Source organism: Emys orbicularis, chromosome 7 (assembly GCF_028017835.1).
Source record: "Emys orbicularis isolate rEmyOrb1 chromosome 7, rEmyOrb1.hap1, whole genome shotgun sequence".
Lineage (NCBI taxonomy): Eukaryota > Metazoa > Chordata > Testudines > Emydidae > Emys > Emys orbicularis.
Genome location: NC_088689.1, coordinates 102,617,382 through 102,633,334, shown reverse-complemented (window position 1 = coordinate 102,633,334; position 15,953 = coordinate 102,617,382). Strand labels below are relative to the sequence as shown.

At 44.1% G+C, this 15,953-nt stretch overlaps 1 protein-coding gene across 1 annotated transcript in view; it reads left to right on the top strand.

The window, feature by feature from the left end:
* The first annotated feature begins 4,635 nt into the window (after positions 1–4,635).
* The window catches only part of SUSD3 (sushi domain containing 3), a 48,503-nt gene continuing 37,185 nt past the window's right edge, over positions 4,636–15,953 (top strand). The window contains exon 1 of the mRNA XM_065408250.1: positions 4,636–4,723. Within this exon, the coding sequence (XP_065264322.1) occupies positions 4,636–4,723 (88 nt within the window). The remainder of the gene's footprint in view (positions 4,724–15,953) is intronic.

Here is a 15,953-nt window from a genome sequence, read left to right as displayed (position 1 = left end):
TAGTTCTTCTGTCGATAGAGCTGCATCTGCACCAGGGGTTAGGTCGGCATAATTACATTGGTTGGGATGTAGATTTTTCATGACCTGAGCACCCTAGCTATGTTGATCTAAAATTTAAGCATAGACCAGCCCTCAGCTTACAGGACCAAGCTTCTTTTCAGCCAGCATCCAGAACTTAGATTCATAGATTCTAGGACTGGAAGGGACCTTGAGAGGTCATCGAGTCCAGTCCCCTAGGTTTCTTTCAGGGTCAAACGGTGCTTGCAAGCATTTGCTTGGATTTCTTCAGGCTGTCTGTCTGTCTCTGGTGTTGTGTTTTATATATATACACACATATACACACACACTCTCTGTCTCTGCCTCTCTCTCAAAACAATAATCAGCACAAATCCCCTCTGCTCACATAGTCCAAAATTCTTGAGTGTGTCACATAATCCTTTTTGTTTTAGGTAGGGGATTGTGATTAATTTGCCCACACATTTATGTTAATTGAAGTGTGTGTTCACACCCATCAATCTCAATAAGGTTTTAACTCAATCCATAACAAGGTTTCACCCAGCTCCTAATGTTATTTATTGGTAACACCAAGAGGACGCCATCAAGACTGGGACTCCGTGCTACAGGTTTTACAAATACATATTAAGAAGCAATCACTGCCCTGAAGCTTGACTCAAATGTGTACAGTATTATTAGAGAGACAAGGATGAGGTAATATCTTTTATCGGACCAACTTCTGCTGGTGAAAGGGACTATCGCTCAAGCTCCATAGAGCTCTTCTTCAGAAGTTGGTCCAATAAAAGATATTACCTCACCCACCTTGTCTCTCTCATATGCTGGACTCAACACAGCTTCAACAATACTGCATACAATACTATTAGGCTAGGTCTACACTACGGGGGGGGGTCGACTTAAGATACGCAACTTCAGCTACGTGTATAGCGTAGCTGAAGTTGCGTATTTTAGGTCGACTTACCTGGCTGTGAGGACGGCGGCGAATCGACCGCTGCCGTCGACTCCGCTTCCGCCTCTTGCCACGGTGGAGTTCCAGAGTCGATGGCAGAGCCATCGGGGATCGATTTTATCGTGTCTTCACTAGACGCGATAAGTCGATCCCCAATAGATCGATTGCTACCCGCCGATCCGGCGGGTAGTGAAGATGTCCCCTTAGTCACTTTCGGAACATGTTACTCACAAAGACCCTCTTACACAATACATGCACATTGCCTCCTCTTACAGGTACCTGCTTGTGGATTTGAAATGCATTTCCCTTGGTAGCTGCAACAGTCTTAATTTTGTATAATATTAGCAAACAACTCGGTACCTCACTAAATCCCTTTAGTTTTGGTGTCCAGAGAGTAGTCTATTCCAGGTACAGTGGGCTTCTCTATAGGCCTGATCCAAAGAATTTCTGTGCATCTGCAGCTCCCAGAGAAGTCAATGGTTTGCCCAATTTAAAAAAAAAAAAAAGTCTCCGAATCTTGGCTTACCCAGTGACCTCTTTGAAGTTGAGTAAATAATTTAACCTCTCTGTGCCCAGTTTCCCCATCTGTAAATTTGGTTAATACTGACTGGGCCTACCTCTTAGCGGGAGTGTGAGGTTTAATCAAATAATATTTGTGAAGCGCTTTGAGATCCTGGATGGAAGTCGCTATGTAACATAAGTGCTAATTATGATGATTACAAATGTTTTTATTCCGTGTAGAATCTAGAAAGGTACCAGCCTTTCGTAGCATGTTTGTACTCTGCTCCTGTTGTGTAGCCATAGGGAGTGGAAAGGAATTTCAGTGCAGTGCATCACAAGCTGTAGTATTTCCCCAAAGTCTGAGCTGTCATTCTAACCCACATGAATTTTTTGTTTTAGACATATTTTAGTTATAGATGTGGACATACCAGGCAGTATTCTTTGTGGACTCACAGTGAAGAATGTCCATATCCAGTAGCATATCATACCTGTGGCTGAGTAGCCATTTCACTTCACTCCATTATATGTTGCCAAAACAATCTTGGCAGTGGAATTTGTTACATTGTTTGTGTGTTTGGTGTTTTGTAGAATCTCATCTCTCCAGTCCATTGCTATGAACTGTGGTTCTGGAACAAAGCTCTGGCTCAAAAATAACGAGACGGTAAATCACCAGAGTGAGAGTTAATGGCCACAGCAATTAGTCTGGGCCCAGCTCCATATTCTCAGCAATATCGACCGACGCTCCCTTCTGTCCCTGCTATTACGTCTGCTTCGCCAAACACACAACCTGCTGAAGTACATCGTTTCCAGATCAGCTGCTGGTGCCAACGTCAGCAAATCAGAGAGATCACCAAACCCCATGCTCGTCCACTGACAGTAATGTAAGTAAAGAACCATCTGTGATCTTTTATTTAAAAAAAAAAAAAGAGCGAGCGAGAGAAAGTTGTAGGTGTTATGTGAAAGCTGTGAATGTTATGGGTTGGTGCCCTATTAAATGTGGTGTGCACAGTGGCAAGTCCCGTCCAGCTGTAAAGTAAAGTGATCGTGGCACTGTCTGTCCAATAAGTTTAACTTTGTAGCCTAGTAAAAAATAATAGAACAAACTTCTGTGACCATATGGTGACACATACGGTGTCAGATCTGGATCCTAGAATATAATGGCATGATGCGCAAGAAGCAGAATTGTTTACAATGAACAAGCCATGCCAGACAAATTAGATGGCTCTGCACCACATGAGGATCCCCTTGCAATGGGGAAATTTTCCAGTTGTTGGACCCGCTGAATTTATAACCATGTTGTGCTTGCAGATTGAGACAAAGTAGTCTCAGTATGGCTGAGAATCTAGGCCAATATGTCTTAATGGGTGGTACTTTATACTAAGAATAACTTCAAGCATCTTATCCTTCCTTCACTGGAAGCGTCTGTAGGTTGCTAGCTTTAAACCTTACATTAAATATATAAAATGTAGCAAACAAAATCATTGTTCTCGGGCAGAAACTTGTTTTGATTTCAGCTTGTATTTGAGAGTAACTTTAGGGAATGAAGGGTCTGATCTACAATCACTAGGAAAACCGAGCTAGTGGAAACAATGACACAGTCTGTAGCGGCAGCACAATAAGGGGTTATTGCTATCGTGGTATGGAACAGATGGGAAATCTTGGTTCCTTCTGAAGAGGTCTTTGAAATAATGAGTCAAGCTGCATCCTTAAAAATCCTCCAATATTCTCCGGCAATGGCCCCAAACACTGTGGTAACACTGTTGTAAGTAGTATTGAGATGGCTGATGTCCCATTAAGTTAGGAAAGATGATCTTGTAATCTTTGCAACTCAGTTCCCCATGTGTAAAATGTTAATAGTGCTTCCTTCCTCCCACCCTTTGTCCTCCTTATCTGTTTAGATTGAAGTTCTCCAGCTCAGTGGTATGGGGGGCCTTGAAACTCTATTGCTCTCAGTAATGACCATTGCTGTCAAGTAGTGCAGTATTGGGTGCATGGATGGTGCCACTCAAGGGAACACTTGCTGACAGCCGAACCCAGTAATATTGCCTGCAAAGTAAAGCCCCCTGCATAGATACACCTACAACCTTTGTGTTGCTGCTGTTCCTTGATCCTGAATTCTCCTTTATCTGCACCTTCCCTTTGCCTCCCATTTGTTTTTGAGGATGTGAGAAGCGCCCTCCTGAGTCAAGAAATGCCAATCTCCATATAGCCACCATCTGCCCTCGCTCCCTGGGACTTCCCTCTCCTCATCACTAGGGTATCCCAGGGGAAGCAGATGACACTTGCCTGCAGCCTCAGCCCAGTCCAGCTAGTTTAGCTTCCTCCAGCCGGTCAGCCAGGCCAGGCCCCGGCAGCCGTGGAGGGGATTATGTTATCAGCGCCAAGGCCAGGGACTAAGGGTGACATCCAGGAAGGCGGAGGGGGTCCCACCGTCGCCTGCTGATCGCCAGGAGCCCCCTCCTGCCATCACAGCACTGGCTGGAAGTTCCGCCAGCCATCAACGGGCAAAGAGCCACGTCTTGGAGCAAGCCGGCGTCCAAGCCCCTGCGGGGGTGGATGCCCACGGCTCTCTGGCAGGTCGGGCTGCGCTGGGGAGCTGCGTTCCCAGGCTCTCCCCTGCCTTTATCAGTCCCCCCACCCCCCCAGTGTCAGGCCGGGGCTCGCAGCCTCTGTAGTGCCCGCTGCTGAGGAGCCGGTGTCGCGTCTGGCCCAGGCTAGATCAGCAGCAGGGCAGCTGGCTGCCTGCAAATCTCTGGCTGCCAAGCTGTCAGGGGAGCCCGGAGCGCAAAGGGGCTGGATGGAAGGAGACGATTCTCCTCCAGTCTGGGCAAGCGGCTAGCTCTGCAGATCGGGGGCGGGGGGGGGGTCCTCCTCCAGGTGCCGGCCCGCTTCCCCCGGCTGCTGCTGCAGTTCGCAGGCGGCGAGGGGAAGTGAGAGCAGCGAATCTGGGGAAGGAGAAGTGAGTGTGTCTGCTGGGGGCGGGAGGGGGCGAACCCCGGCCCGGCTGCGCTCTCCAGCCGCGCCCGGGGCATTCGGGACGGAGCAGCGCGGCGGGGCAGGCAGCCGCCGCGTGTCCTGCTGGGCGGCGAATCGTTCCGCCTCCGAGGGGCTGCGGCGAACCCTGCACCTGCGGGAAGAGCTCGCCTGGCTCAGCCCCAGCCCGGGCGCCAGCCATGCAAGCGGCCACCGCCTCCGGGCTGGATGTCTCGAGGACGGGCGGGCCCCGAGAGGACGGGCGCAATGCCCCGAATAACTACACAGGTAAGGGAGCCGGAGCTGCAGCAGCCCCGCCGAGCTGAGCGGGTGACTCCAGCTCGGTAGAGCCCCCCACGCGGGCTGAGCGGTTGTGTCCGGTGCAGGGACCCTGGCTGTCGGGGCCAGGGAGTCAGCCGGGCGTTGGGGGATGCCGCCGCTGGAGAGAGGCGGCTGCTTTCCCTCTGGTTGTTGCGCTCCCGGGGAAGCGGGGAGGGTCAGAGCTGTGCACGGGGGCACTCACATTGCTGGGGATTCACCCCGCTTGCAGGAAACAGGGAGCAGCCTCTGAGTTCAGCTTTTTAGGGTCACCTTTTCCCCAGCTGGGTTAGACTTCAGCTCCAGTGCGGTTTTGAAATACATCATAAACTTGCGCTCGAAGCTGCGTGGTGGCTCCAAGGAGAGCGGTTTTTTGAATGTCAAACATTGTCGATGTGTCCGGATCCCTTGAAATGGCCTTAATTGGCACTGACTTCCTGACTGTCTGCTGTAGCCATAGCTCAGTTTGCTGGATTTGGGACTCTTAGCTCCAAGGAGGCAAGTGGTGTCAAACGGGGTCATCAGATAAGCTGGCTTCTTGCAGGGAGAGGATGGGTTGGCAAACGCACTGAAGGTTCTCATTAACGGAATGCACCCGCATAACACAGTGTTATAAGCACAGGACAATAATAGCCCAAGCTGTAAGGCACTGGGTATCCTAGGAATAACGGATTCCTTTATTCTCAGGCGAGGACCACACCATGATGCAGGCTCCTTGGTCTTTTAAGAAGGGAGTTTGCAGTAATCAGCTTTGCTTCCTGTACTTTTTCAGTCAAAGCCAAAGATGAGTTACTGTTTGGGCCAATCCGAGAGGAGAGGCCTGAGTACTCAATTTGAAGGTGCATCTCTGTTTCTGTTGGCATCACCTCCTACACAGAATTCCTTCTTTCTATGCAGGTAATTATGCTGAGCTTGCACCATTGAACTCAGTGGGCATTTTGCCACTGACTTCAATGGGCGAAGGATTCATTCCTGTAAGAATTGACCCATCCCTTCTAACCAGCCACCACCATCTTGAAGTTTTTCAGATAAGTGAAAGAGTTTTAAATTAAAGAGAGTCTCTGCAAATGACTTGGCCCTAATGCGGCTGCAATTCCATGGTAATCATTTCATAATAGCCTTTTAGTGGTAGTGATGGCTGGAAAGGTTCATGTTCGTTGGTGTAATTGTATTGAAAAGCTGTCAAGACTCTATTCAGATTAAAAGCTTTGAAAAAGATAAGGTGGAATATTGACATAATATAGTTAGAAAGAAAAATGCGAGCTGCTTGCTTGGGACTTGTAAAGCATGTTCACTAGCAAGATGTTTTACAGAGCTGTGATTCCATTTACAATAATCAGAGTAATAAACAATGTTGCCTTTAGAGGAAAAATTCTATTCCTAAATCTCTCTGCCTGCTATGCTAGTTTTGATTAAATATTCGGTATCAACAACCATTGCCTTGGTTTGCATGAAGTTTAACAGCTTGCATACATTAGACCATATTTTCTATTATTGGGACCCAAAGCATATCTGAATGTGTTTAAGAAAATGCTGAGCTACTGCACTGAAGTACTAATTATGGACCTGATCTTGCGGTCCTTACTCAGGGAAAAGGCCCAGTGAGTTCACTTTACTCACTTTGTTATACACTTTTGGTTATGCAGTACTGGTATGTTTGATCTGTGCAAGTATTTCGAAGAAACAAACATAACAGGAATGCACCATATTTTTAAGCCAACGCATGCAGGACAAGCTGGCTGCATTGACTAACCTTATTAAGTAGGCTGCTCTAGAAAGAATGTTATTGAACTTTAAATATAATGGAATGGAATTAAATTATGGTAAAAAGTTGGAAGTCAGTTTATTTGTGTGTGTGTGTGTGTAAATAAATATTAGACAGTGTGGTGGGGGGTGTCTAAGAAATGCTTAGATTAATAGACGTGAAATGAGAGCATCACTTTAAAGGGGAAAGGAATACATCTTCATTGTAATATCAGATTCAAAGCTCTGTTATTAAAATAAAATAATCTCCTGACAACTACAGATTGACCTGGCAGAAAATGAAAACATCTCATTTTTCCTTGCACAGTGATTTAGTGGAATAGAATACTTACATGTTGAAAAAAGATTTAAGGCACAAATTAAAGCTCCAATTCTGCAATGTAATCTGACAACATGGATCCCAGCACCTGTGCAGAGTTCCTTTAGCTTCAGTGAGGCTTGTTGCTAGTGGAACCTAATGCAGGATCTGGCCCTAAAATATTTAGGGCATTTTACCATTGACTTTAATTGGAGCAGAGTTAGCCAAGTGCTGAGTGCTCTTGAAAATCCCGTCCTTTCTGTTCAGAATTCAGCTTGTTCTCAAGAATGCCACACTGCACTGATTTAATTTGCTTGGGTGGTTCTAACAGGCTATATTGGTGATCTCATTTTAGCATACTGGTAGAAATGATCAGACACGTTCAGTCCAGCATTTTTTGGTAATGCTTTACATTATGTCCACTACATATGTTTAACCATCCATTTGATTTATTAGAACCATTCATATTAAAAATAACCAAGTTTTAGGAAACATGTATTGAGAATTAAGAGCTATGTGTAAACACAGATTGTATTGCTCTGCTTTTATGCTAATAGTATTAATCACTGACTTTTGTAAAATTGTGTGGCTCTGCTCCCTTCTCCAGGAGTGTCAGGTCAGTCTGGGGGTTGTGCTTTGGGCCCACAAGTGAAACAGGGCTTGTAGGTGGCTTGTGCCATCATGATCCTGCTCAGACCTTCTGCCAGTGCGGCCCGTGGATGAAATCCTGAACCCCCTGAAATCAATGGTAAAACTCCCATTGACTTCACTGAGCCAGTATTTCACCTCAGAAGTCTGGTTCCACCAGGGTGAATCTGGCCTTGAATTAATTAATTGCTTGGTAGCATATAACACTTACCTGCTGTAGGCTATCAAACCAGCCCATCTTATGCACTTATGGCAGGCCTCAGAAAATATTTTGAACAACAATTTATATTTATTAATGTAGAATAACTGTGTTGACAGTAATGCATTCTGTTGCTGTAATTAATGTCTGTTTCAGGCTGGCAAACTCTGTGTGTGTGTGTGTGTGTGTGTGTGCACATGCACGCGTATGTGTGTGCGAGTATGTGTGTAAAAGTTGGTGAGGTGAAATCTATCCCTGGGCCAGGGTCTGGGGCTACTGAACAGTTCCGTTCCCTTCTCCGCGTGAATTTAGTCTTAGTTAAATACCAACTCATCGTCAAAAAAATGTTCATTGAATTAGCTGACTCTGACACAATCTTTAAATCTGCACTAGTGGTTTGGATAGTGAACCAAAAGTTAAATATCATGGACTAGTTGTCATATAATTTAGAATTATATCTTTATTTGAGACACTTAAATAATGTGGTCTCATTTTAAATTATGCAGGGATATTTGTAGGAGAAACGATATATGAAGAGCGCTGGTGACAAACTGAGTTCCCCCATGCCAACTATTGTACTGTGCAAGATCGTTTTTCCTCTTTCATACTACTGGTGATCATTTTTCATACTGCGCAAGTAGAGTGTCTTCATTGTAAACTTCCAGACCACAAATGAGAAGCTGGTGATAATGATCTATGTAGACAAACTCCCTCAGGCATCCTTTTTGCAATCCATGAGAAAAGTGATGTGACATGTCTGTTTGCATTAATATGTTAATGAGAAAAGACTAAAGAAAAGTTAAAAGATGTTCATCTGCACAGTCTAACTTCTTTTAAAAGATTTTTAACTCAAAGGGAGTTACAGCTCCTCAAAATTCCCAGCTGTGAAGTTCAAACATGCTCCACTTTCTATGATGCTACCTCCCCAGATTTCTGAGTGTAGGTTTTTCTGGAACATTATCTCACCTTGACCTAAAATAGACTCCAACATAGGGTGTTATGTTCTCCTTTGTGATAAAATGTTGGGCAGTGGGCTAAGATCCTCAAAAGGGTACTTTAAACCTTATCTATGTACGTTAGTCTGTATTATACTATTCAGTCACAAAAAAAAATGTGTATTACCAGCAGCGGGCATGGGTAGAGCCACACACCAAAGAGATCAAAGTATTGCAGAAACTGTGCTGGGGAAGATGCAGAGCACTGCACTACTAGACATTTCGGGATGGAAGAGTCTGCAGTAAAGGGCATAGTGTGTGGAAAGATGAGGCAGACTGTTCCAGGTACCTTTGCCAAAGCTGAGATGACATCTTTCCCCAACCCCATCGCTTGTGTGATTAAACATCCACAAACATGTTTACCTTTTCCATATCACTGTGGATTTTTGACAGGAACAAGTTAATGCTACTCAGAGCAGCATAAATTTATTGTTAGTATTTATACTGGTGGGCAGATATTCACTGTCCACCCCTCCGATGCCTCCCCAGTTCCTTCGCACTGCTCTGAAAAAGCATCTGGAATGCTGATGTAACTGGCTACCTGGGGAGCCTCCTAGTGGAAGGAGCCAATGTAACTGCCCTGCCCCCAGTTTGTGGTCCCTAATGTGGGTGGCATGTCAGGGTTGGGAAAGGGAGCATGGTCAGAGTGCTCCTCTGTTCTGTTGCCCCCTCAGCTGCTTGAATAGCCCGTTGAGGTCTTTTGGAGCCAAACACAGCTCAGAGCAGCCCTGAGGCTGCTGTAAGTTACACCTTGGGCTGATTGCATAGGTACAGGGAGGAGGGAGATATAATAGTGGTTTCTTACCACCCCTGCTATGCCATGCACAGCACTGATGCAGCTGAGGATCTGGCCCTTTGTTTTTCCAGTGTGGGGTATGCACAGCTATACTTTGGCTTTGCACTGACTCCTTGTGTGTTTCACCAGATCATTCCCTGATTTGGAGTTTGTAGCTCTTTTGTGGATCTTCTGCATGGAACCATTTAATGTTGGAGGTTAGTGTAGCAGCACCTCAAGGAAGAGACTTCAGAGCTTTTTGGAATTGCAGGCAGGTGTTGAAGTATATTGGTACCCTTATCAGTGAAGAAGCCAAGAGAACATGTGCACAGAGGTTTTATGGTTACTCTTCCTTTGTCCAGGAAGACCAAAGGTAAGCTTGTTCTTCTTCAAAGCCATGAACAACTCTGCTCTGTACAAAGACTGACAAGAGGGTCTTTGCTATTTTCCTGTGATCCCATGATGCATTTGAGTTTGTAGACTTGGGGAGAAAAAGACTCCAGGTTTCTTCTTAACTTCTATTTCCACTGGGCAAAATGTGAGACAACTTGGAATATATGGCTGGTAGTTTTTTCCATTTTTTCCCATTGAGATCAAAGTAAAATCTTTGATTATATAAGATAAAGAAGTAAAGGTTACAGTATTTCAGCTGATAGATATGTGGGTTTATCTCCTATGTGACAGAAAGGTAAAATTATTACAATTTTTGTATATGTCATCAAATCCTAGAACAGCATAAAACAGAGGTGGACGAGATTTATTAGGTTGTCCAGTCCCATCCCTGCCAATGCAAGATTGTTCCCTGCAGTATATTAGCCAGTGCTTTAGTCTGATTTAGTTTTAAATTAATTACTCAGATTATACAGGTGAACTACATCTCAACTTCTGAGTTTCAGCTAAGGATGGAGCCAATTGGTTTGGATTGAAACTTTGAGGTTTTAAAAATCTGAAGTCACATAGCTCTACACTTCCTGGTTTTGGTGTCACCAGGAAGATAAAATAGTCAGTGGTAGTTTTGCCAAAGGCCCAGATTTTTAAAGGTATTTTGGTGTTGCTGAGTTCAGCATTGCAATGCCTAACTGATTTAGGAGCTTAACTTTCATTACTAAAAGGGGTTTAGGCACTTACCCAAAATCCCATTGGCTATTGGTGGGATTTAGGCTCCTAAATCAGGAGTTGCAGTGTTGCAATGCTGGGGGGAGGGATAGCTCAGTGGTTTGAGCATTGGCCTGCTAAACCCAGGGTTGTGAGTTCAATCCTTGAGAGGATCACTTAGGGATCTGGGGCAAAAATCTGTCTGGGGATTGGCCCTCCTTTGAGCAGGGAGTTGGACTAGATGACCTCCTGAGGTCCCTTCCAATGCTGATATTCTATGACTCTATGAGTGCATCAGTGCCTGAATACCTTTAAAAATCTGGGCCTAAGTGAGTAAGGACTGCAGTGTTTGGCTTGTTATTGTCATTTCCTGGATATGGACTAATACTTGACTGCCATTTTAAAAACAAATGGTAGAATATCCTATTGTATTCTTCTGTTTAAACGCACAGACTTGCAGGCCATTGTATGCCACTCTTAAAGTCAACAATAAATTACTTAAACAAATCATAAGGGGAAGAGCAGTTGGGAGGGATGCAGGTCTTCAATATCTCAAATACACATTCTGCAAGAAAGGGCAAGGGACAGTTCTGCTTTGGTACAGTAGCTCAGGACACTAGCAGCTTTGTTACAACTAATCTACAATGGTTCACTTTGCTTTTCCTTTTCATTACAGTAGTAAACAACAGTAAGCCGCTTTCAGTTCCTGTCATCTTTCACTAATCCTCATGATCAGGGAAGCCAAAACGTGCATTTATTGGATTGTACTGTGCAGCATTTGTGGCTTTTCTTCTCAGATTTGGAGAGATCTCTCTTGGGATACATTTATTCCTATTACAGGATCCAGTCCTGCAAGATGCTTAGCACCTACAACTCCTGCTAAAATCAAAGATACTCAGCACCTTGCAGAATCAAGTCCATAAGCAGATCTTGTAAAGATAAAACATTCATCCTCTATGGCTTTTAGCTCAAGTCGCTGTTCGCCTTTAAACCCTTGCACATGGTTAATTCTGTGCCAGTTAACAGTATTATTTTCTCTCTCTCTCTCTCACACTCACACACACACACATTCTCACCATATCTGTATTTATCTATACACCCACACCCACCATGAAAAGGATCTGGAATCCTGAAGTCTGACCTCAGCAGTGAAAAAATTTACATAGTCATAAGACTGCAGAGAAGATTGTTAAATCAGTCTGTTTGGTTAGGTTCTCAATACATGAGTGATTTCTATCACCATAACAAATTACATGTTATTGCTAACTAACACTGGTTTCTACAGAAAATCAATTATTCACTGACATTTTTGCTGACAATTGCGAATGCTAGGTCACAGTTCTTTAGTACACACCTAGCAGTCTAAATCAGAAAACCAGTTAAAGAACAGCCTTCATTGTTCAAAAGCAAAAGAAACCATGCACAGGCTAGTATCCAGCACGGGAGAGAAGATACAGGCAAAATTCTCACCCCTTGAGCCTGCCTCTTTGCACTACTGAGGTGTCTTAAAGTGGACTTGCCTGACTCTAACTGGACAGCTGAGAATTACCCCAGTTTAGGGGAGCTATCAGATGGTATGAAGTTAGGGTGACCACATAGCAAGTGTGAAAAATCGGGATGTGGTGGGGGGGAGGTAATAGGAGCCCATATAAAAAAAAAGCCCCAAATATTGGGACTGTCCCTATAAAATCGGGACATCTGGTCACCCTATATGAAGTGGTCAAACCAGCTCAAGCATCAGCTACCCCTCCTCCCAGTATAGTGGATGGGAGGGAGCAAGTTGGGGGCAGGGTATAGCCTGCCAGCACTGACTCTGTTAATTCTCAGCTGAGGACCAGAGCCTGTTAGTGTGTGTTGGCACAGCCCCCAGGCTGTTTTAACTTATGCTGGGGCCGGGGCAGTTTGAGAATTCGGGAGCTGTAGCCAGTTCCCTGATGTCTTTTCCCACTCCGCTCCACTAGGCAGTTTTTGACCCAGGAGAGAATGTGGGCTGCAGAATTTTCCTTCTAGGGCCCACTTGGCAGGGAACTTTCTGCTTTGTGAGCAAAAGACTGGCAATCCTGAGGTAAAAGGGAAAGGCCACTCTCAGAAGCAGAATAGACATCTGGTTTGATGTGGTGTGTTAATTCCTGTCTATACGTATTTTACACACCTACACTCTATTTAACCACACCAGATAGGCTAGACTTGCCCCTCTCTATAGGGCCAAATCCCCAGCTCATGTATACTGGTGTCGCTTCATTGAAGTCATAAGAACATAAGAACGGCTGTACTGGGTCAGACCAAAGGTCCATCTAGCCCAGTATCCTGTCTTCCAACAGTGGCCAATGCCAGGTGCCCCAGAGGGAGTGAACCTAACAGGTAATGATCCAGTGATCTCTCTCCTGCCATCCATCTCCACCCTCTGACAAACAGAGGCTAGGGACACCATTCCTTATCTATCCTGGCTAATAGCCATTAATGGACTTAACCTCCATGAATTTATCCAGTTTTCTTTTAGTCCAATCCGGCTACACTGGTTTAGACCAGCTGAGGGTCTGACTCCTAATATGTCAAATGCAGATTAAAGCTCTGAAGCCAGGTTCTCTACTGTGCTCAGTTCAGTTGTAAGGAAGGGGTCATCAACTGGGGACTCCCCTTCCCCGCCCCCAACAGGATCCTGCAGTTGAGCTGCTGGGAGTGAGGTCTCAGAGGCAGCTATGCTGGCTCTGTGCTAGCTGGGATCTCCATTTCCTTTATAAAGGTATGTCAAGGCTGCTTCCCCACTTTGAACTTTAGGGTACAAATGTGGGGGCTTGCATGAAAACTTCTAAGCTTATCTACCAGCTTAGATCTGGTCCGCTACCACCATTCCCAAAGCTAATTCCCTTCCCTGGGAAGCCTTGAGAAACCTTTCACCAATTCCCTGGTGAATACAGATCCAAACCCCTTGGATCTTAAAATAAGGAGAAATTAACCATCCCCCCTCCTTTCTTCCACCAACTCCTGGTGAATACAGATCCAACCCCCTTGGATCTTAAAACAAGGAGAAATTAACCATCCCCCCTCCTTTCTCCCACCAACTCCTGGTGAATACAGATCCAACCCCCTTGGGATCTAAAAACAAGGAAAAATCAATCAGGTTCTTAAAAAGAAGGCTTTTAATTAAAGAAAAAGGTAAAAATCATCTCTGTAAAATCAGTATGGAAAATAACTTTACAGGGTAATCAAACTTAAAGAGCTCAGAGTACCCCCCTCTAGTCTTAGGTTCAAAGTACAGCAAACAAAGATAAACACTCTAGTAAAAGGTACATTTACAAGTTGAGAAAACAAAGGAAAACTAACACGCCTTGCCTGGCTGTTTACTTACAAGTGTGAAATATGAGAGACTTGTTTAGAAAGATGTGGAGAACCTGGATTGATGTCTGGTCCCTCTCAGTCCCAAGAGCGAACAACCCCCTAAACAAAGAGCCCAAACAAAAAGCCTTCCCTCCCCCAAGATTTGAAAGTATCTTGTCCCCTTATTGGTCCTTTGGGTCAGGTGTCAGCCAGGTTACCCGAGCTTCTTAACCCTTTACAGGTAAAAGGATTTTGGAGTCTCTGGCCAGGAGGGATTTTATAGTACTGTACACAGGAGAGCTGTTACCCTTCCCTTTATAGTTATGACAAGGTAACAGGGGAAAGATTCACTTGCCTGCTCTGATATATATTTACTACAAAGAATCCCAGTGAATAATAGTCTGTTCTGGGTTTAGGATCAGGCCCTCTTTTCTTCCTCATCAGGCAGGCAGCATTTGAATCCCACCGCTTATATTGCAAATTAAATGAACCATTGAAACCAATGAAAAATGTCAAACAACCTGATATTGTTCTAGTAATATATTTTTTATTCATTTCTCCATCATGTGTGCTCAGATAACTGTTTTCTGTTTTTCCGCCTCTCCCCCAGGGCTACTGCATACCTTAAATCCTCAGTCCCTCAGACCTGATCAGCTCATCGCTCCCACTGCTTTATCCCTAAAGGCTTAGCAGGGCACATCAATTATATATGTGTGTGTCTGTGTAATATACACAAGAGTATTATGGATAATATTGTGTTTGGCTTATAATTAAACCCTTTTCTTCTTTCAACCAGACACTTTGTACAGGCCAGGTCTAGTTTATGGGGCTGCATTATTGTGTTTTGGGCTAACACAGCATGATGTAGTGCAATATAAGGAAGACTGATGAATATAACAGCTTTTTCGAAAAAGCATTTTCTGATCAGATATCTGCTGGACCAACCCACCTGTGCATATTTAGCAGTTTATCTCAGTAAGCCATGCTGGGTTTGCAACCCTGGGTAATTTATGAAGGCAATCTCTACTTGAAGCAAAAATAGAAAACTACATCTTTTCCGACCTTCTTTGGACATACTGTAATGTTTAACCACTGATAGAAACAAATGATTTTTATTAGTACATTGTTTACATTTTTTAACTATTAAAAGAAAAGGGGGGGAACTTTCAGATTATGTTGCTGGTTTGTTTTCAGAGGCAATAAAACTGATCAAAGATTAATTTACTGAGGCATTTAGAGGGATAGCTAAATATGGGTAAAATTTATAGTTTTGTCTTTGCAAAATGTTCATAATGATACTGGAAAGGTTTGCCAATTTTACAGAATTTCATAGAATTTATAAAGCTGCTGTAATGTGGGTGACAATTCACATAAGTAAAACAAAATAAAAATCTGCCTCTGTGTTATAGGTTCTAATATATATTAATACATGAACTATCTGCAGCACATTCCTGCTACCATCTCCATTGCCAGCCTGCTCTGTAAATTGCCCTGGTGATCAAGTAAGTGTTAATAAATCTTCACTATCAGAGCTATGTGAAAAATTCTTACCACTGGGTCCAAGGATGGGGAACAGGGAAGGAGATCTCATTTTTACCTGTTTTGCAAAAAAGCCCAAACCTCCTCGCCTTTTCCAACACCTCCCCCACCCCCGCCCACAAACATTTTGTGGTGCCCCTTTAGAGGGTTTAAGTAGCTTTGTAGTGAAAAGCAAAGCCTGACAGCTTTCACTGCGAACTGGTCTTGGCCCATTGCTGATACTGCATTGTTATTAGAGCTGGCTGAAGAACAATTCCACTTCACAACAATTTTTGAGGTTTTGGAATTTGAGTTCATTCCGCATTGGAACAAAACCAAAACCTTTCAAACATTTCCATAAAACAGAATTGTCTTGAAACATCCTGTTTTCAGAGTTGAACAGTCAGAATTTCAGTCTGCGGGGGTCTCTCCTCTCTTAGTAACCAGAGTCCACCTGGGATCTCAGAAACCTTCCTGTTACAGAGTCATCAAAATTGATATACCGCCACAAAATGTTTTGGCTTCAGCAAAGCAGCATTTTTTAATGAAAAACCGTTTTGCAAAAATGTTTTGACTAGCTCTAACAATTG